Raw genomic sequence first — 23,434 nt, 5'->3', positions numbered from 1 at the left:
ATATGGAATACAGCAGGACACTGGGCTAGCAGCTGTAGGGAGCCCACCCACCCCGAGTCCTGAAGGAGTAAATTAGGGTATGGTCCCTGGACCCTGAGAGGGCAACTGTATGAAGAAGTCTGCCTGTCAGAAACTGTGGTTTTCAGGAGAGGGTCACGGTAGCTGATAGCAACCCCTCTGAGTAGCAACCAGAAAATAAATACCCCAGCCTTACTCTCCTCTGACCCCCCAATGCCTCCCATTAGCCAAACCCACATGAAAGCAGGGAAAAATGAAGCATCTTTATAAAACCTGGGCTGTGGGGCAGAGAGTATGGTGGAAAAGGGTGGTGATTTGATTTGGAGGGACAAATGGAAAAACCTGACACAGGTGCTTTCACGGAGGTCCCCATTTCACCGCCAATGCACTTGATATATGTGATTGATTCTTTTGACACTAAATGCTTATTCTCAAAATCCAGCATTTTCTATAACTCCCCTCAACTTAGCTTTATTTACTGATCTAGGCAATGATCTTGAACAAAAACCAAAGACACCCAGGTCTTTTGTTTGAGACTTGTATCTGGACCACGGAAAACGTTCAGACATAGGAATTCAGTCACCTCTTCTATCTGTTCATCAGCAAACTAGCCAGCCACCTCCCACCAAGATTTCTTGGGAGAGGGTTTTCAATTGTCCACTGAGGCTCAGCTGCCAGGGGGCTCATACTATGCTTTCTAAATGGTCCCATTGGAGCCTCTCTTACCAGACTTGTGTGGGCAAGGATGTAGGGAGCAGGGTGGGGGTCCCAGATTAGCTTTGTCCATATAAATCGTCTTCAAGAACATCTTCTCTAGTTACCATTCATTTCAACCCTGATACCTTCATTGTAGATGCAAGGTTTTGGAGCCATCTAACTGATTTTTTAATTATTTTCTTTTGAAATCATTATCTTAGTCTGGAATATCAGTGTGAAATGCCCTATGTGTGTCTTGATGCTTTAGTTAAAGCTAAACATTTTAAATAAAATAAAGATAAATGGAAAATTTCATGAATTTGGAAGGGTCTGGGAGTAGGGTAGTGGGGAGGGAGAGAATACTTTTGAGCAGGAATCATTGCTGACTCTTAAATTACACCAATTACAACATATCAGTATTTATCTAACTGCACATAATTATAATAGATCCTATTTATGAGATTTTTTTTCTATTAAAGAATCAAGTTTTATTATAAATATTTTCAATAGGCTAAATAAACTTCCTGTAAAAGGAAGCATACTTATTCCCTTTCATTTGTAAAGACATTTTAATTGCAAAGGAAATTATTACCTGCTAATTTATTTTAAAAGAGAAATTTCAAAGGCCAATTTCTTTAAAATGGAATCCACTTTTCCTCCAAAATGCAGAATCTGAAACTCATAGAATTATGAATCTTAAAAGTGCTAATTGAAAATGGCAATGATAGAAAGGATTTATTTTAATCAGTAAATAATGAATCCATTATGCTCTTATTTTATAGTATAAAAAATAAACATGTTTGCAAGACATAGATTACAGTGGATGGTGAAAACAATAATCAGAATGGCAGGAGTCTTTCTGGTCTAGATTTCATATATACAGGCCATGGAAAAACTTTGTTAGACAGTCTAAAAACTATAAATCTCTATAAACCATATAAAGCTTACTATTGGCTGAAGTTTGATATACTGAGTATAATTAAACTATGAAAGCCTAGCTTTGGAAACAAAAAGAGTGGGAATTAGACTTAAGAAACTGGAGGAATGGTAGAAAATAGAATTTTAATGAGATCAATGTTGTTGTAATGCTCTACCTCCCAAAGCATTGTAGATATAGGAAAATTGCTAGAGAAGAGCAATTCTATTTAACATATGGAAAACAATTTATTTGATTTATGTGTATAATGCAATATCACTGCTTATTAGACTTTGGAGTGATTTTGAATATATATGTATGTGTGTGCGCGCACGCATGCATGTGTGTGTGTGTCTATCTACCAAAAAAGCTCAAGGTATAACACAAAGCATTACAGTCTTCCATTTTCTTTTTTTTTTTTAAAGATTTTATTGGGGAATTGGGGGAAGGAGAACAGACAAGTTGCTGTCGTTTTGTTCTTCAGTCCAGTTGTGGAGAACGTTGCTTCACTGGCCCATGTTGGTATTATCATTGTGCCCTTCCCAGATGAGGCAGATTGGTCACTGGCCTCTGGACAGCGGCTCATGGTGGGTCTTGGCAGCTCACACCAGCTGCCGGCTGCTCACGCTGACTGCTGGCCACTCACGGTAGCTTATGGCAGCCCACTCCAGCAGGGGCTGCAGACTACGCCGTTGCCGGCGACTCACGGCAGCCCACCTCCAGGTCGAGCTGTTGTTCACCATCTTAGCTGTAGAGGGCAGTGTCACTGGCCCCATGTGGGATCCGAACCGGGGCCCTGCTGCTCAGAGCTGGTGTCCCAAACCAGCTCTTAACCAACACGCCACTTGGCCAGCCCCTTCCACTTTCTTACAAATGCATATATTAGCATCACAGATGCTTTCTCCATGGGTGGGTGCTCTCTTGAAGCTAGTTGCTGGTTCAGACATCACAAATTCAAAAAGATATCTAGAATGAGCCAGATATCCTTCTGGAATATTCTGAGAACCCCTGACAATGATTCAATAAAGGGATTTTGGAAGTTGAAACATGTCAGTAAAAACATACCGTGCAATTTAACCATTAATTGAAATGAGAGGATTTATGAACTTTGGTCTAGATATCTATATTTTGTCTACATTGACTCTCCTGAAGATTATACTGTTTTCAAGGTCTCATTGTCTGGTGAATAAGATCTCTACAATCTTTCTGATGACCATAAGGAAATCTTCCTTAAATAGATCAGTGTCATGTTTCATATGTTCATTTATTCATTTATCAGTTCAATCATTTTTAAATTCATCATATTAATAAATACTGAGCATATGTTATGGCAAAGCACTGCTATAAACATAGCAGTTAATAAAATAGTATATGCTCTCTACCCTCCGTGATCTTACAGGCAATTATTTTTATTGCTAATAATAAATATAATTTATTAAATGACAGTTACTACCCTACATGCTTTATGCACATTATCTCATTTAATTCTCACAACAACCCCTAAAGCAGGTTTTGTAATTTTTATCCTATAGATAAGGAGAACGAAGCCTAATTTACGTAATTGGAACGTGGTCACCTTGTTAATAAATTTTTGCACTGATATGAAGGATATCTATCTGATTTTCCTATTACACCAACTTTTAATAGCAGTTTAAGACAAATGTTATTTTAAATGCAATGTGATTGGTATAAAATGTCCTGAATAAGCTGAGAAAAGAAGTCCAGTTTCAATGGCACAACAATGATTTTAATCTCTATTTATATTCCAATGCCACAGCTGACTGAGATACTCAATTTTGATTGTGAGACTAGGCAGGTTCCTTATTTCCTTGTTTTACACCATTAATCCCCAAAGCTATGCATTATTCAGAGTTAGAAACGGCAACAAAGAACACACACACACGCACACGCACGGACACATAGCCATGAAACAGGCAGCTTTTCTATTATTTTGCTATGTCAAATAAAATTATTAACTATAAAGCCATTATTTTATAAAAGAAATGACAAAAACTCATATAGAAATGAAAAGGAAGTACTCTCAGATTAAAAGGAAGTTCTTAGGGTTAAATAACTGGATATCTCTACATGAGTGTATTTTCACCACGAGTCCTGAGACAAGTATTTAGGAGCCATTAATGTGCAAAATACCTTTGGATCCTGCCCTGAACCTAAGTGAAAGCTCCAATTTTTAACATATTTCTTTCATTTAATAGTAACCACAGCATGATTTATAGAAATAGTCACTGACCTAGGAGCAGGCAAGGTCAGAAACCCATTAGAACAGGAGTCACAACAAGTTTAGCTTAATGCTGAATCACTGAATTAATTATGCCATTAATTAAATTAATAAACCCCTATTTTCCTTTTTTTTTCCTTATTAAGAGCAATGTTGGTTCCAGAGTTTGCTGGACATGAGTAGAGAACAAGAAACTATCAGGAAGAGAGGAAAGATGGTAGGTAGGCTGGAATGAGGCAAGTTATCACAATACATAATAACTCGAAGTGAAAATAGTGAAAGGGCCAGTGATTTTAGGAAATACAGTAGCAGGTTACTTCTGATTCTTCCAGTCTCTTTCCAAGTTACCTATTGGTCACTGGAGTGAATCTTTGCGTCTACACTGGCACATATATATGACTGATTTTCCATGGGGACACCTTGAAAAGAGAAGATCATGGTTTATATTCATCTCTGAGATTCAATGAGAATAAGTAACATCACCGGTGAAATGATTTGAGTTTTATTGCAGTGCAAACCCATTGATATTTTTTCATGTTTGATGCATATCAGTTGAAATCCTGAAGTCTGGCTGGCATAAGCGGCTCTGGTCTGAGAATACATGCAACAGACTCCAGTGTTGTGTTCTCAGTACTTGATTAGACACTTCCTAGATTCTGTATCAGCAGAGAAATCCAGCACCACATGCTGGGAGAGCTGGGAGGGGCTCTGGAGAACATATAGTGCAATGGCCTCCTTTCACAGAGGCAGACTAAGGACAAGAGATGAGATTCAACTTAGTGAAGGTCACCCATGGAGCTTACTTCAGAACTCCCATTCTCTGATCCATGGATTTTATTTCATCCTCATATCAAGTTTATGTTGTACTTTCTTTGAATAAAAACACCAGTTGAATAGACTATCTGACAGCTAGTGGGATGGGTGTTATTTTTGTTAAAAATATAAACACTAATTTTGTTAATAAAACTGAATATGATTTAATATTAATAAAAGTGTGGTAATCCATTCTTACATTTATTGATTTTATCCACAACTATTAACTGAATGCCAAACACTGTAGTAGATACTAAGATTACAAAGTCAAAACTTTATAATTTATAAGGTGAGGCAGAGTGTAAATAAAAGATGACAAAAAGTTTCACAGGTATTATAATTTGAAATATGTAGAGAAATTAGTGGAAACACAAATGAGAGAATATTTAAATATATACTTATATATTATTGTGCAGTGGAGACTGAGGAGAATAAGAAAAGAGATGATATAGAGCATTAGGCACTTGAACTGTGTCTTGAGTTATGAAGTAAGAATTTTTCTGTTGAACAAGAAGAAATTATGGCATTCCAGAATAAAGGTTTAGTGTTTGGAAAAGCATAGGGAAATCAACCAGCTGGTGTAGTTCAGGAAATGCAAGTGAGCAACAATGGTGATGCTATTGCTAAGCACAATAATAACTGCTGACATTTCTTGAGTCCTTCTATTTGCCAAAACTTGTACATTTTTCATCTCTTTATCCCTTACAATGACCCTGTAATATAATTACTATCTTATCTCTATTTTATAGGTATGGAAAGTAAGACTTGGAGAGATGAAGTAACTTGGCCAAGGAGACATAGGTATCAAAGGGTAGAGCAGATTGAAACACAATTTTAACTGACTACACAAATTTCTATGCTGCTTTGCTCATTATTTAAAAAAATACATTTATATAACTTATATAAAATATTAACTTTAGTTTAAGTTACAGCTCATTGAAATCTTTACAGTATGGTGGACAAACCCTGAGATTAGATTCAGCTCAATTTGATCCTATCTCTTACTATGTTTCCTCCTGTGCTGTGATATTTAACCTCACTGAACTTTAGTGTCTTCATTTACGTTTGTGTGAAGAGTTATTGTGAATGGCATTTGAGACAATACATGTAAAGTACTTTGTTGTGATAGATGTTTGACGATTTTTGATTTTCCTTTACTGACTTCCAGCCTCACTCTAGCAGGCAGCTACTTGGGGCACATCTTATTTTTCCAAACAATATAAAAATTCAAGACACTTGCAATCTTCAGGCTACCAAGGGTGGTAGCTAAGTCACTGTATTCTTATACGGTTATTCTTAAAAAAAAAACTCATTTCGAGTCTCAGAGTTAATTGCTTTGTTTGTTTTTGTTTTATTTACATAGCACAGACCTTGCTTTAGAAAGATATTAGGATACACTGTTAGGATGTTTTCCTGACATGCCATTTTAGTACAGTGGCATTCTAGAAGAGATTTAATTTTTTTGTGCTTGTCTATTTGTATGTCTTTCATGCCTGAAAAATGATAATTAGCATCTATGCCTCTGCTATGTATTAAGCATAAAATATTTTTAAAGCTATTTCTGCAGAAAGGAACTAAGTTAAGGGCATTTTATTTCATCTTTACTGTGAAATAAAGATTTCCCATTTAAAGGGAAATGTGTCATTTTAAAAAGTTGAATGACACACATTCTAACACAAAAATAACAAAAAAATAACAAAACAATAACAAAAACATTTTTCTTGCTGTTTAAATTCCATACAGAGTTCCTCTCTGCACTGATAACATTTTCATTTGATTATGAATTTGATAAATTTTTATTTGCTTTAAAATTGATTCCTTAGTATTTGAAGCCTCATAATTTTTCTTTTCTATTTTTTTTGAGGTCAGTGTCATGGCCTTCCTAGTTTAAATGTCTCCCTTTATTTGTACAATTTCATAGTTATATTAGGTGTACATGTTTCCAACACCTTTCAATGCATACTTATGCAAGAAATTGTACAATAAAAACAACATTATTCTGTAATCCTTCATTTTAGAGAACAAGGCCCTTTCATAGAATTTCAAAGTTAGAATGGAATATAGGAACAATTCGAGGTAAATCTTAGTTTTAGGGGTGTGGGAGTTGAGGCCCAGAAATGTCAATGGGTTTTGCCAAAGATTACCTTCATCCAATCTTTCTTCTCTCCACTTATTTAACAAATAATTTTTGAGCTCCAATTATGGCAAAGTACGGTGCTGGATGCCATGAGGGACACATTACAAGTAAGAAGTTTCTCTCTCTTGAGGGTTGTAGAGTCTAGTGAGAGAGATGCATGAGGGATAAGCAATTAACCATAGGACAGATACTAATGAAGTAAGCTCTCCAAAAGCCCTTCAACAATTCCAGAGCTGATCATCATCCTCATATTGACCTGGGTTTTCATTATCTAGCCCACCCTCACTGCTGGAAACCTGAGCACAAGCTTAGATTGTTCTTGTTCCTTCATTCCCCACCTCCCAGCACCTTCCAGTTAACATCCTACCTAGTTTACTCACAGAGTCTTGAAATCTGTCAGTACTCTTCCTCCTGACTTCCAGTGAATTAGTTTTAACACTGTTCCCCTCTCTTATGGACTGTGACAAGCTAACTCTGTTGCCTGCCTCTGTTCTTAATCTCCTCAAATACATTGTGCAGACTCCAGCCAGATCAATGTATTTGAAATCATGGCCTGTCTGCATCACTCACCTGCTTAACTTCTACAAGTCTCAGTTGTCTATAAGATCACCCTCATTTCTTAATGTGGCAAAACCCTCCAAAATTTGGCTTCCCTTCACACTTTTTATGCTAGTTACTAAATGTTCCATAAGGACTTTTCCCTTTGCTCAGGCTATCCCTGTCCCCCTAGAGTAGATTTCTCTTTCATCTTGTCCTGGCTGATGCCTACATATCCTTCAATACTCAGTCGATACCTACCCAGGCATCTTTCCTTCACCCCTAATGGGAGTGCTGCTCCCGCTGATGTATGTGTTACCCTGGAGACCTCTATTAAATACTGTGTTTATGTCTGTTTCTAGCACTAGATGTGTGATCTTCCAAGACAGGCACTAGGTCTAACAGATCATTGGTCCTTAGTATGGTGCCTGGCATATAGTAAATAATAAAGATTTATTGAATAGGTTGAACTGTTCATTGAACCAAGTGTTATAAAATAAATACAAGAAGTATAAGAAAGCATAATGGAAGAGAATAATTTATTCCACCTGAGAAGATCAAAAAAGGCTCCATGTAAAATTTAGTAATTGAGCTGAATCTTAAAAAAAGCCTATAATCAGGAAAGTAGGAGATAAGAAGTACAAAATGAAGTTTTTAAGTGAAAATGGTTCCTGAATTGTTATTGTATTGCATGGAAAACAGAGGACCCATTATAGTATCTCATTAATGATTGATGAGTAAATAGTAGATCATGTGAGGCCTTGAACACCATGGTCAAGAGTTTGTTCTTAATTCCATTGACAATGGGAATAGACTGAAAGATTTTAGAACCAAGGGGATATAATTGGATGTCAAGTTTACTACAGAGTAAACACCTTGAGGGGTGGCGTTTTTGTTTGTTTGTTTCTTGCTCTTTCATTCTCAAATAGAAAGTGACTTGCTGCATAAAGTTAGGGACTCATTATATATTTGAAGACAAAGATGTTTTAGAGTAGTATTGATACATCTTTCTGAGAAGAGAAAAATGTTCTATATCTGTGCTGTACAATACAGTAGTTACTAGACACGTCAAATTAAGGAACTGAGGAACTGAATTTTTAATGATACTTAATTTTAATTAACATTTAAATTTAAATGGCCACATGTGACTAGTGGCTACCATTTTGGACAGCACAGTAGAGAAAGGGCTCCCTAGCAGATCTTCAACAGGAAACAGATGGAACACTCAAATTGGAATAATTCAAGGAGAATTCATTTATTAAGAGACTTTTTTTAAAGGTGGGGACAGCTTTAAGGGAGCCACAAGAGTGGGTGCAATTAACTGCGATAGAGACACGGGAGCAATGGTGATGCAAAATTAATGGAATGACTCATAGGTAAGATTATAAGCCTGGATCACAGTGGGACATTATTTATAATATGCAATGATAATTTTAATGAAATTTCATTGAATGAAGTTTATGCTCAGAACTGTACTTTTCTATAAAATCTTTCCTGGCAGTTTATTTACCAGTGAAGAACGTGATTGCTTTCCCTGTATGGTGCTGATCTGGGCCACTTTTTCTCAGTGTCTCCCCTCCTGGCTCTCCACTGGAAGTGGTAACTTTTCCAAACTAGCAGGTCTGTGCTGACTTAATGATGGCTCCTATCAAGGCTTCCCTTAAGGAGCATCCTCTCTTCTGAGCACCTGGAACATAGGCAGGCTCTGACTGTTATCTGTGCTGTGTTTTAATATCCTTTCTTTCCCATCCCTTACCTTAGCACACACAATTCACCTTCAGTCCTAGCTCATTGCTTGATGATTTGTGAAGGCTTTGAAAACAGAAGGAATGAGAGTTTTTAAGCAGGATGGGGCTATTTTTCCTTGCTTTATTTATTTTTATGCCATGCAAAAGGAATAAAGAGGCATAAAATGGCTTGAATGAAGCCAAATAAATCTGGATAAATAGAGCAAGAACCCAATAAAAAGCTGGAGGTAAAAAGGAAGAAAGCTCGGGGAGGAGGAGGAGAGAGAGAGAGGGAAAAAAGAAGGGGAAGCTTTATATACTTCCTGTAATGATAGGGACTGTTTATTATGATCTAGAGAACAAAATGTCTTTGACCCAATGAAACACTTTAAGCTAAGGTTAAGCTCTGGATAGAAATTAGGAAATCATCTTTATAGTCCATATTGAATCTCTTCATGCTGTCACCTCCTGTCATCTTTTATTAAAATTTTGTATGCACTGCTGCTAGCTCTGAGAAGGCTGACACCTTTTAGTTGTTCTGATGAATCATATTGCAGAAGCTAGTAAAGTTTTATGGCCAACACAACAGAAGTCCCTCGTATTATTCCTGATGCCGTGTGTGTGTGTGTGTGTGTGTGTGTGTGTGTGTGTGTGTGTGTGTTTGCGGAGGGGGGAGGGGGAATGCCTCTTTGCTTGTACCACTTCTGCCCCCTTTTGACTATCCCTGATTTCACAACATGGAAAGAGATTCAATCAAGAGTGTGACTGCATGAAACTGGAGAATAAGGTCTAGGTTCTTGAGGTAAAATTATAAACTATCTTTTCTCATTGAGCATCTGTTTATGCCATTGCTTTATATAGCCTTGCATGAACTTTTCACAGTTCTCCACTGCTAAAGTGAAGAATTCTGGGTCAGAGCTGTGAAGGTAGCCATAGCTTTCATCTGGGTAATTTCCACGTTTGCTCTTGCTCTGATCTATAATTTTACTTGCCTTCCCCTCTCTCCCTTCTTCCTTCACTAGACACAGTCTCCATCATACACAAGTTGAACACTCACTTTCAGAAATAACATGTGGTAAAGGGCTTGTAGTTCTCTATAATATCTCCTCCTAGCAAGCAGCTGGAAATATATGGAATCAATTTTTGGCTGCCATAGTGCCTGGGAGTTGTTATTAGAATTTGGCAGATCAGGCCCACGGATGCCAAACATCTTGCAGTGTATAGAATGGCCTCAAATGATGGTGATTTTTTTCCATCCTAAATATCAGTGACACTGCTGCTGAGAAAATATGGGTCTAACTAAGGTTAGACTAAGACTAAGCGGGTACCAGAAACCTCAGCTATTAGAGGATGTTAACTGTGTCTTGAAGGATAAATGCCAAAATCTCCTCCAGAATCTAATGTGACACCTACCTGGCATACAATAGGGCCCTAATAAAATGTTTTGTTTTGTTTTGTTTGTTTTGTTTTTAATTGGGGAATTCGGGGAGGGGAACAGTGTTGGGGAATTGGGGAAGGAGACCAGCCAAGTTGTTGTTCTTCAATCTTTGTTGTGGAGGGCACAAGTTGCCATCTGGCTGCCCGTTGGCAGTTCATGGCCTTTAAGCTCAAGGTACTGTATTCAATCTTAGTTGCGGGTGGGCATAGCTACTATCCCATGCAGGAGTTGAACCAGCAGCCTTGTTGTTAAGAGTGCATGCTCTATCCAATGAGCCATTCAGGCAGCAACTCAGCTCCAGGTGCAGAGTTCAGTCTTAGTTGCAGGTGGGTGGGCATAGCCCACCATCGAACAGGCAGTCTTGCTGTTAGGAGCAAGTTCTCTCGCCAGCTGAGCCATCCTTCCACCTGTTGGCAGCTCATGAGCAGCTCAGCTTGGGCGCAGCGTTACTGGCCCATGTGGAAATCAAACCGGCAACCCTGTTGCTCAGAGCTTGCACTCTTAAGCTAACTCTTAAACACCTGAGCCAGTTGGCTGGCCCAACTATGTTGTGTTTTGAATCAAGTTGTCCATTTATAAGCTAGTCAACACCATTCAATAAGTCCTATGCAAGTTACTTTCAAAAACAGAATATATATATATATATATATATATATATATATATATATATATATATATATATATATATATATATATATACATGCCAATATCAAGATTCTAATAGTTTTGCTCCTTTTCGGCCGGGACCGCCATCTTCCAGGAATTCGTCAAGATGACCAACACACAGGGAAAGAGGAGAGGCACCCGCTATATGTTCTCTCGGCCTTTTAGAAAACATGGACTTGTTCCTTTGGCCACATACATGCGAATCTACAAGAAAGGTGATAATTGTGGACAGCAAGGGAATGGGCACTGTTCAAAAAGGAATGCCCCACACATGTTACCATGGCAAAACTGGAAGGGTCTACAGTGTTACTCAGCACGCAGTTGGCATTGTCGTAAACAAACAAGTTAAGGGCAAGATGCTTGCCAAGAGAATTAATGTTCATATTGAGCATATTAAGCACTCTAAGAGCCAAGACAGCTTCCTGAAACGGGTGAAGCAAAATGATCAGAAAATGAAGGAAGCCAAAGAGAAGGTACTTGGGTTCAGCTGAAACGCCAGCCTGCCCCCCCCCAGACAAGCACACTCTGTGAGAACCAATGGAAAGGAGCCTGAGCTGCTGGAACCCATTCCCTATGAGTTCACGCCATAAATGTAAAAAGATCTCTATTGTTAGTATTTCTCTTCATTGAGAAGTGTGGTGTTCCCTCCCCCAAAGAAGTATTCAAAGAAAAAAAAAAGATTCTAACAGTTTTGTAAGGGTGATGATCATGCACAGAAACAAAATGAGTATATTGGGAAGTTTTCAAAATGCTATTGTAACAAGCAGAGGTGAGAGTTTACTTTGCAGCAGAATTGTTGGGAACTCTTTGTGGGAACCATTGAGGGGGTAGGATTTGAATAGGGATTTTTTTGTGGAGACATTTGCTGAGGTCAAAGGTACATTATAATTAGGAACTTGGGAGAGGAGATAGGAATATTATTACTACAAAGGGTAGTGCTTCAGAAGATGTGACAGAAGACTAAAAAGGTAGATTAGAATACAATACAGATGGTCTTGAACTTCTTGTGAAGGAGTTTTTCCACTTGGAGGTATAGGTTTACGTATGGGTTTAGTTGTTGGAGGTAGTGTATGGCGCTCTGCCTAATGGTCTACATTTTGCCTCAATGTCCTTCTTTATGGAGTTCATGCTCTAAATTCCCTCAGTTATCAGGTGCTTAAACTTGCCTCCCTGATTTTCACGGTCTCCTCTCAAGAGCCCTTTTCAGTTTATTAATTTAAATAGTAGCAATTTTCCTGGAGGTGAATCACATAATGATTTTTCTCAATCTCTTTTATACAAGATATCACTGAAAAAAGTATGATTAGATTCAATTTCAGTTGTCTCCCACAAAAGTAATATGTAGAAAATACCAACCAAGGTGACTTTATGTGCTTAATAGCCTGGAGATTTAGGTTAAGGATATAACAGAGAGAACTGTTCCGCCTAAAGAATGAAAAGGTGTTGCACAAATTATCTTAACGAGCCAAAAACAGCTTCCAGTTCTTACTTGAAACAATTTGTTCTTGGAATATTGTCAGCTCAAACTGTGGTCAACTTTTGCAAATTGTATGAATTTGCACTGCATATTTTATTTAGTGTTTAGCAAAACTCCAATATGGTTCTGCAGAACTTACACAATACACCGTGAAAATGACTTCACAAACTCCCACAGAAGTTGACAGTTTGGGCACCTAATGCTTTCAAGCTAATTGTATGCTTAGTGGTTAAAAAGCCAACTTGTTAAGAATGGAGATCAGCACTTTTGGAGATAATGCTCTGTCTACTGCAGCAATGAATGCAATCCAACCCTGGATCAGAAATATTACAGAAGCTTAAAGAAGAAAATAATGTGAGCTTTAATCACCATTCTACTTAGTCTAAGTGAAGTGCTCATGAATCATAGGCACTATCATAGCAGTTTTGAAACCTATTCTTGAATTTTCAAGTTGTTATTTTCAGGAAATTTACAAAGCAAATTACTAAATGGTAAAGAGTAATTCAATATCATTGCTTATGTCATTTTTTTTTCTCCGTTGCAGGCTGGAAAAAAAGAAAGGAGCAATACCCTGAATACTGCAATAGACAACATATGCAAGAAGACAAGAGACCTTCGCAGACAGGTGAGGAAAGAGACATGGAGACAGAAACACCGTACAAAATGAACCTTGTTTCCATTGCTGGAATATTTATTTCTCATTTTTGCTCTTTTAAAATGAACTTAGGACATAAAATGAGAACAATAAATATATACTTTCCACATTGACACACCTCAGCTGTTTCTGTGACAAACATGAACTAGAAGAAAGGGTGTGTGACATTATCAGAAAGAGTTCCATTTAAAATGCTGACTTTGCCCTCCTCAGCTGTGTCATCTTGGGAACAGATTTCATCTTTCTGAGCCTTTCTGAACCTATGTAATGGAATTGATGATACATATTAGGGCTGTGCAGATTAAATGAAAGCCTATCAGTGCCTGGCACATAGTAAGCTCTTTAGGGTATGTTGGTGAATTGATTCTATTACATTAAAACCTGAGCGTATCATCTAAATGCTTACAGCAAACAGCTAGTAATTCAGACACCCTACCAAGTACCCTTTCAAATTCTTTTCAGGACGCTTCAAAAGTTTGCTTCTGCTTACATGAAGACTACTTTTTAAACTTAGGTCACCAGGAACATAGGATTAAGAAGGATTTCGTTAATAATTTGGAAGTGCACTATTATGCCACAAGTTAACTTTTTCCCCCAGAAATATGAAGACTTTGCTATTTTTAAAGACCTTTGCTTTCCATTCCTTTCTACTATCTAATAACAAGACTTCTTTTTCATGCACAACTTTAATTTGGTCACCATTAACTTGTAAAAGAGGGGCAAAAGCTTTTCAACCATAAGCTTTTAATGCAATATGCTCTTGTAATTTAATGGGAAGATTTAGTAAAGTGGCCTGAGCAATCTTCTAATCCAGAAATAGATTTGGAAAAAGAATAAATAGGGATCCCCAGCCAGTTAATATTAGCCGCGTAAAATACAATTTTGAATGCTGGGGAAATTCCAAAATCTCAACTTCATGGCCTTAATGCTAATTCTATTCCTACTGTCAGCACTAGAATCATGCAATGCAAGAGTTGGAAGGAACTTAGCACAACCTGTCTTATGGTGCAGATGAGAAAGCAGGCCAGTGTCATCACACATCACCTATCTAAGGAGGAAGGGGCATTGGACCAGCACTGGGTCAGAACCTATACTGGACTCAGGAACTTGTACCCTCAGGACTGTCCTCATGTTGGTTGCATGACTTCTGTTCTCCATCTTCTTCAGGATTTCTACCTCATCAGTTCCTCTCAAGACTTAGAAAAGTTATTTCTATAGGCTATAAGCAATTTTGTCTTTCATGCCTGTCTCATCCCTCTATGCCTTCAACAAAGTTATGCACAAAGAGCTAATCTACATTTATTATCTCCAAAGCTTTTGGAATCATTATTTTTATATTAAAAAAATAAAAACCAAAAAACTAAAGATAAAGCAATCCATTATGTGTAGGATTACTAGATTTAGCAAATAAAAGCACAGGGTGCCCATTTAAATTTGAATTTCAGATTAACAACAAACATGTTTTAGTAGAAATATGTTACAGATATTGCATGGGATATAATTATTGCATATTAAAAAAATAGTTGTGTTTATCTGAAATTCAAATTTAACCAGGCATCTTATATTTTATTTTCTAATCCTACTTGTGTTTCTACTTTGCTATCATCAGTAAGATATAGAAGCATTGTTAGGGGGTGTTCCCAACTCGTAAAGAACTACAGCGTTCCAGAGATACGAAAATTTTCTATGGTTTCACAGGTCAGCATCTTCACTGTTTTTGTTAAGCATTGCTACTTAACAAACCACGACAAACAAAAGCAACCATTTTATTATGTCTCATGATTCCATGAATTGGCTGAGAGTTGTCAGGGCCCCTTTTGTAGCATTTTCACTTGTGGTCTCCCATGTAGTGGCAGTCAAATGGTGACTGTGTCGGGGCTCAGAACTGGGTGTTCAAGGCCTCAGTGCTGCTTCTCCTTCTCTCTCTCAGTGTAAAGTCAAATATCCTAGAGGGCTTCTTCATGTGGTTTGCCTCTCCAACAGGGTAGCCTGGATTTCTTTCATGATGGTTCAAGGCTCCAAAAAAAGAAAGATGGAAGCTGTTAGGCCTTCTTTAATGCCTGAACTCCAAAGTCATTAGAATGTTGTTTCCTCCACGTTCTATAGATTAAAATAGTTACAAATCCTTCCCCAGGTCCATAGGAGCAAGGAGAAGCACTATCTCTTGTGGGAGAAGTGGAATGAGTATATAGAAAGGGGTGGAATTTTTAGGAGCTCTCTTTGGACGCATCCACGGTCTTCAGAGTAAGTGAAGTATCTGCTATGATTCATTCCCAGTGTCTTTATTTGCCTTCCCAGGACTTCATTTTTTATACTGATGTTTATGCTTTTGGCAATAAGAAAAACTAGTTTAAACAGTGACATGAGTCACATCCATCTCTTGTTATTCTTGCAAAGTTTATCAAGCAGTTTGCTTTAAGCATCTTATATATACTCTTTCACACGGGAAGGAGAAAGCCACTCCCCTTAAAATGTTTTTCCTTGGGATAGTTAATGTTCATCGCTTGCTCTACATCTGCTTTTGTTTGTTTGTTTTTAATAAAAAAGTAAACAGAGCCCATCTGTATGCCCATTCGTCCTAATCTCCTTGCTTATCAATCAGCAGCACAAAAACATTTTAGCTTTACTTCAGAGAAGCATTGGATTTCATCTCTGAGGAATGAGATAGATTGCATAAACATATCTGGGGAGAAACATTTTGGGGCAAGAAGATGGAACGTCCTAGGAGATGACTTAGTGTTAATTTGCTTCAACCTTCTTGCTCTATGACTTTAATGCCTTTTGTACTTGAGAACAAAGACAAAAGTCCTTGGCATGGTGTTCCAGATTCTCTGTCATTTGGCTCCATCTTAATTCCTATAATTCTTTTTTTTTTTTAAAATTTTTTATGGGGAATTGGGGGAAGGGGAACAGACAAGTTGCTGTCGTTTTGTTCTTCAATCTAGTTGTGGAGGACGCTGCTTCACTGGCCCAAGTTGGCACCATCATTGTGCTCTTCCCTGGCGAGGCAGATCAGTCGCCGGCTTCTGGACGGCCGCTCACTGCGGCTGCTGGCCGCTCACGCTGGCTGCTGGCCGCTCACGCTGGCTGCTGGCTACACATGGTAGCCCATGGCAACCCACTGCCACAGGGGCTGCAGCCCACGCCGTCGCCGGCGACTCATGGCAGCCCAGCTCCAGGTTGAACTGTTGTTCAGCATCTTAGCTGTAGAGGGCAGTGTCACTGGCCCTCATATGTGGGATCCGAACCGGGGCCCTCTGGCATCCCAAGCGAGTTCTTAACCATCGCGCCACTCGGCCGGCCCTAATTCCTATAATTCTTAATGTTTCTTCTCTTTCCATTTTTTTTCTCAGTTCTTCCTCCTCACCACACCAGCACATTAACCTTTTTCTCTAACTAAAGAGTCTACTTGCTATTCACCAAATTTTCCATCACTTTTCTTCCCACTCCCAAATACACACATGTGTCTTTGAATATGTGGCTTGTTCAACATGGTACCTTCCCCACTCTCCTCACTCCCCAACCCAACCCCTAATCAACTGAAGAAGTTCAAGACTAATGTAAATACTACTTCTCCCATGAAACCTTTGCCCTTTTCACTAGCTATAATTAATCTTTTTTCTTCCCAGAGCACTTATAGCATGTGTAGTTCTAGTATAGCAGTGATTATATTCTGCTAGTATTTTTCTTTTTTAATAGATTTTTCTCCCCACTGGGTTTTAAATCCTTAAAATGATAGTTATGACAACACTTCTCATTTAATAAATGCTTTCCAAAGCTCTCTACCAACTGCAGTCCTTACGTTATTGATTTTTATCCCTGAAGCAAGAAATAACATTATAGTATTATTATCTCAGTCTCTCAGGTGAGTCAATTTACTGAACATCACCCAGGTAACTGGTAGAGACAAAGTCTGAGCCCAGGTTCATTCAAACTCAGCCCAAATTTGTAACCACTACCCCATGAGCCAGGGATAATGTCCTATTCACCTTCAGAACATCTAATGCCTAATACACTGATTTTATTACATATTTTTTCTTCCTTATCATTTACTTTATGTTAGCTTTTAATTTAAATGTTCTTTTCCCTTTAATCTCCTTTCCCATTATTCATTTGAGAAGTGCATACCTATTGAAATTCTCAATAAAGGAAGAAGATTTTTTTAAAACTCCTAAAAATTAAAATAATTGAATATATTCTATTTTTACTATATTATGCAGAGTGAAACATACATTTGATTTCATTCGAGTTAAATTTTTTATCTGTTTATATTCTGAAATAATTGTCTATCTCATAAATGCCAAAGAAAGGACTTGAGGTATGTCAAATAAATTAGGATTCTGGTAAAAGCAAACAAGCAAAACAAAAACTTGATTAATTCTTTAGTTGCTGAGTTGATGAATTGCGATATCTGTCTCTTCTTTATGTTGGCAATACCAGTGCCACACTCAGATAAAATACATATGTAGATTTTTATACTTCCTCCTCTTTGTTCTTATCATCAAATAATACTAAATATCCATAAGATACAAGTCCCTTTAAATTGATCTAGTAAGTATATGCTGAACTAATTATTAGGCAATTTAGGTCTTATTAGCCAATTGAGTTTTGAAAGTTATATTTTGCTATTTGACTAAAATTAAAATGGCATTAATATACACAAACCTAAGTTTTTCTAGGTCCCTGAGGATCTAAAACATTTTCTCTTCTTTCTTTTTCCCCTCACAATTTCATTCTTTCTATTCCCTTATGTGCTGGTGGGGGTGGGAGGGCAGGGCTTACTTACAGTTTTCACATAGACTTTTCACTTTGGGATTTCAATTGTAGAGAAATATATTATTTTTTATTTGCGATCTCAAACAACTTATATCAGTGGGAGATAGAAAAATGGATGTCTCGAAGCCTTTTATTAAACTGTAGCGAGAAAAGACAGAAAGCCCCTCAGTTTGGTTTTGTGTCTGACACCTTTCATACAGGTATTTATTAAAAACGCATACCTCTAACTCCTATTGGCCTCCTGTTAACTTCAAATTTTAGTTTTGTGGCTCCTAAGGTTGTCCCATTTCTACATTGGCATGCTGGGTTATTCTTTAAAGTTTTTTTGTCTATCACCCAAGTCAAAGGAATGAGTTGCTCCAGTAGGCAGGAAAATAATATCGAAATAAATAAGATAAAGACTGCTTAGGTATTTACATAGGTATAGATGACTGTACAACTTAAATGAAAACAATAAGCCATATGAATATGTCAGAACACACAAAGGAAATTACTTTGCATAGCATTCAAGGCCCTCGGTGCCTTGTCCCTATCTACATTTCGAGCTCTATCTCATAATCCCCTCATCGTAATGGAGGGAATGGCAGACTCAAATTCAGTGATGTGCAAAGCCGAGTGGTGAAGTGTGATTGTCAGAGGGTAGTTTATGTAGAGTATTGGAATCTGTTACTTGGCACGTGATCAAACAACATGAACGCAAGACAAATGTGTCAATTTTATATTGAATTCCCCTGAAAGTAGATCCTGAGACCGGGGCCTTACAGCATGTAGTTTATTTGGGAAGTGATGCCCAGAAGCAAGTGTAAGAAAATGTGAGGTGTATGAGCACAGGCAGGGAGGGGGGGAAAGGACACACTATTGAGGTTGCCGCTATAGGCAACAGGAGCTGAAGGGACTCTGAGAAGGGACGTGATGCCTCCAAGAATTGTCTGATCAGTGGGTGGAGGCTGGGACTTTTTTTATTCAGTAGGTTTCATTTCCATTGACTGAGGGTTGCTGCCAGTGGTATTGACTCTCCAGAACTTTCCAGGCTATTTGTGCTTGGGCTGAGAATCTCAGAGACTTAGAACAGGCCCTGAGAAAAAATAACAAAGAGAAGCGTGGAATGCACTCAAGGTAGAATGTCTTCAGAGGGCATGAAAGTGCTCCCCACAGCAAGAGCTGAAATCAGAGACTGGTCCAATGGATGAGCTGAAAAGCACAAAAGCCTCTAATGTCTCTGTAGCCATAACTATGAACATGGTAGTAAATGATCAGGAATCAGGAAGATAGACAATCTGGTGAGACAGTTGTGGTTTGGATGCATTCATTATTCTGTTTGTTGTTTGCATCAGCTAAGATACTTTCAAAAAGAAAAATATTTCCCTGCCTGCTGACGGTGCTCTCTCGTAAAGGCACCACTCCTGTCTAACACAAGTCACCTATTTCTGGCCATTTTCGTCTGTCATCTTTTTATATTTTTGTCTTATTTTGTTCTTATTACCTGAAATACTTTCCATTACCTCCACTGCATCCAATGAGATTCTATTTAGGTCCTCACTCTACAAGTATGTTCTAGTAACACTAGATACTTGTGATGTCTTGAGAATCTTTCTATTTTTGTTGCTTATAATATCTTTATTCCTAGAATGTTATGCTTGCCATTCCCCAGCTCCATCCTATCAACATCCTATTCAGCTTTGAAAACGGAATACATACATCTCACCTTTACTGAAGCCTTCTTAACCATGACAATCAGAATAAATTGTTTCTCATTCATTTTCACTTCTTTTAAGGTACTTATCACTGTTTGTGCATTTCTCACTCCCTAATATTACCCTGTCTTTGTCATCCTGATATTCCGCAGGTTACCTAGAATGGGGCACTGCCCTTAGATAGAAAGCTCAAATTGCATCTGTTAATTTGAATGAATGCACAATTACAGAAAAGATTTATTGTGCTCATTATATTTGACGTTATATTATGTCAGGTAATTTCAGCTGATTTTGGGACAGAATTTTGAAGACATTGGCATAGACTTTTTTTGAAAGCTCCCTTTCCAGTCCTTTTGTCTTGTCCTACTGAACATAATACCACATTTACAAGGCACACCTTTCCTTATTTAGTTGTTATGTAGTTAGCAACATGTCTTAGGGGGAAAAAAAGATGTTTCTAATTTAGTTTAATTAAAAAAAATTACCAAAGAGTTCATTTATTTATTCTTTAATTAATAGTAAATCAGTTGTACCTCAAGCCTCACCATTTCAATATATTTTAACACTTGTGTGTGGGATAAAGGATTGAATAATTAGCAGCGAATATACAGTTGAAAACCTTTAAGAAATAATAATAATAATAATAATAATAATAATAATAATAATAATAAATAGAACAGGGGAGTAAGTACCATTAAAATGAAGGGAAGGCAAAAGGAATGCCACTGAAGGGAGGCACAGACCATAGCAAATGCATCCTGTGCTGAAAGAAGATTGCTGTGATTCTTTAGTTACAAAAATGAGCGCGGTGTGAGATAATTGTTATTCTCTGTCTCTCTAGGTGTTTGTATGGTGATAAATCAAAATGTATTTTTTTGAAAGCACAAGAAGACAATTTGACTTTCTGGGTATGGATGTAGATGGGAATAAACATCAAAGTTTTTCGTTTGAAAAGCAATTCCTCTTTAAGTTAAACCTGTGCTCAATATAGTTAACACAAAGTCTTGCTTCTGCATGTCTCAGATTACTAGGAGCAGGAGTTTATTCTCACTGTCTCTACCCTCTCATCTCCCATTCACTCTTCAAACCATAACAAGATGTCTCCTGTTCCCACTTTTCTACTGAGACTGTTCTCAATACTAAGTTCAGCAATTACCTCTTAGTGGTCATATCCAATAGACAAGTCTGGGTTATTTTCATTTAACTTATCTTTAAAATTAGATTCTGAAAACTATCACCTTCTTGAAATTTTTTTGCTGCCAGTCTCCTGGTTTCCTTTATTGTAATATTTAATGACTCCCACTCCTCCACTAGATTATAAAGGACCATGCATTTCCATCTTGACATTTCTCACAATACCTTGCTCTTGGTAAAAGGTAAGGAAGGAATGGTGTTCAGAAATATCTGTTGAATTGAATGAAATCAAACACACAGAAAAGAAGATTCAACAAGTTAATAATGTGGGTCTTATAATTCTGTTCAGTAGGATAGGCTCATTTGGAGAACACGAATACAGAGATTTATTTGAGTTTCTCCTTTAGTTATTGCTCAATTGCTCTCTTTGTTTCTTGACCATCATCTCAGTCTCTTTTAAGGTTTTACTCTTCTACCATTTGCATGACTCCCACACATGGTAGTATTTCGTAAGATTGCATGCTTGGTATTTCCACTGTGCATTTTCTCTCTATGATGTTATCTACCTCCTTGGTTTGAATTGACTCCCATATGTATGATGGCTTTTATTTGTATACTTCTAGTACTGATCTCCTTTTAACCCTCCTTCTATATGTCCTGATTATAAGTGAAAGAAGAAAAGGGTGAAGGGGAGAGATGGTCATTGAAAACTGTTCCCCTTCTGAAAGATTCCTTCAACACATCTTGGAGTTCCCAGCTCAAGTCCTAACTTATGATCTCTTGCCTGACTTCCTTGGTCAAGTCTTTATGAACATAAAACACATTGTTCATTCACTCAAGGTCTTGCCCTTGCCTTGCAACCCCTTTGCCCTCCATACCCAGTCCTAGTAAGTGCTCAGTAAATAAGAATTAGTTGTGTTTGTGATTTGCCTTTCTGCATGCTAAGAAAATTTTTCCTTGGAGATTTCCTATAGCCTTTGTGAAATTGTTGGTAGCCAGAAAATTTCACTGTTCTTCTAAGCAAGCTCTTCTATCTCAGGCAGATGTATTTTTCTCCCAGAAATGTGTAATTATTATGGATTTATTATTCTATAGTTATTGTAGAAAGATAGATCATGCTTTTTTGTTTGTTTTTATGCAGCTATATCATTGAACTCTTTGAAAATATAGTATTAATTCTCCTGTAATACAAAATAGGATAGTATCTATTGGTTTTAAAAAATTCCCTAAACTGTAATTTTTACAAAAGGCAAATTACAAGCTTTCTGTCTGAAAGCTATTCATCTCTTTGTTTTATTGTGTAGAAGTTATTCAATTAGATGAGGGAGTGACCAAAAAACTTCGGGACCATTCATAGTCATTGCCATTGTTAATGAAACATTTCATGATATTATGATCCTTAAGGGCTCGATATTGTAGAAGTACAATGCATTAATTTTCCAATGCAGTTTTAAATTTCAGGAAATATCTGCTGAATAGAGTAATTAGCTGATTGTCATTTATAAGCTTACACATAATCTAATTTAAAAGAACTAATTGTAACAGAATGTTACACTTGTTTAATAATTTAAGGTGTGAGGGCAAGAACAATTAATGCAAATGAAGAAAATTGGATATCAAACTCATTTATTATTCTCCTTGCTCTATTAATCTATTATCAACTGGCATAATCGGTGATCTAACTTGGTTTAATTACCATGGCATCTACAATTTAGCTAATCAAAATTTATCATCAGTTCCTCCAACAAGGTAGAAAACATTTCATAATTTTGTAATTATGAAAATACATGATGTACAATGTTTATACATGTGCATAAACATTACATTAGTATAATTTTTTGAAGAAAAAATAAAGTATTATCACTTACAAACTGAATTCTGTGCTAAGTACAATTTTAAAAAATTTGTGATTTTTTGAGAGCAAGAGAGCTATTATTGCTCAATGATTTTTTTCTTAGATATTTTGCTTATTTTAGCTTTGTGTCATATATACACAGTCTTCAATATTATGATTTTAGGGATTGTTCAAAAAATACATAAAGTGAATTCTGTAACTATTGAGAGTGTAAAAAATAAAAATAACATGAGCTATTTCCTGATTTTATAAAAAGCTTGAATTTTCTATTTCTTCTCAGCTGCGTAAAGCTATTATAGATCATGTGTCAGACTCCTTTTTGGATACAACAGTCCCACTTTTGGTCCTCATTGAAGCTGCCAAGAATGGCCGGGAAAAGGAAATAAAAGAATATGCTGCAATATTTCGTGAACATACCAGCAGGCTTGTAGAGGTGAGTGAGCTAGAATTGTAATTATTCTAAATCTAGAGCCTCATTCTCCATTTACATTTTAATTGTACTTAAGTAAAAACTTGACAACTTGTTACAAGTAAAGCAGAGTTGGTCCATGTTAATATGGAAGTATACATGTCTAACTGGAAAAACCATCCCCCATGCAGCTGGAAAAGGAGTGATTTATTTAGAAAGAGCTATGGAACAATAATCAATATTGTTT

The 23,434-nt window shown here is 37.2% G+C and overlaps 1 protein-coding gene across 1 annotated transcript in view; it reads left to right on the top strand.

The window, feature by feature from the left end:
• Positions 1 to 23,232, top strand: part of CTNNA3 (catenin alpha 3) — a 772,514-nt gene extending 749,282 nt beyond the window's left edge. The window contains exons 8-9 of the mRNA XM_019624456.1: positions 13,209 to 13,289; positions 23,059 to 23,232. Coding sequence (XP_019480001.1) covers positions 13,209 to 13,289; positions 23,059 to 23,232 — 255 coding nt within the window. The remainder of the gene's footprint in view (positions 1 to 13,208; positions 13,290 to 23,058) is intronic.
• The last annotated feature ends 202 nt before the right edge of the window (positions 23,233 to 23,434 follow it).

This window comes from Hipposideros armiger, unplaced genomic scaffold (assembly GCF_001890085.2).
Source record: "Hipposideros armiger isolate ML-2016 unplaced genomic scaffold, ASM189008v1 scaffold_15, whole genome shotgun sequence".
Lineage (NCBI taxonomy): Eukaryota > Metazoa > Chordata > Mammalia > Chiroptera > Hipposideridae > Hipposideros > Hipposideros armiger.
The sequence above is the reverse complement of the archived record's forward strand: the minus strand, read 5'-3'. Positions and strand labels throughout refer to the sequence as shown.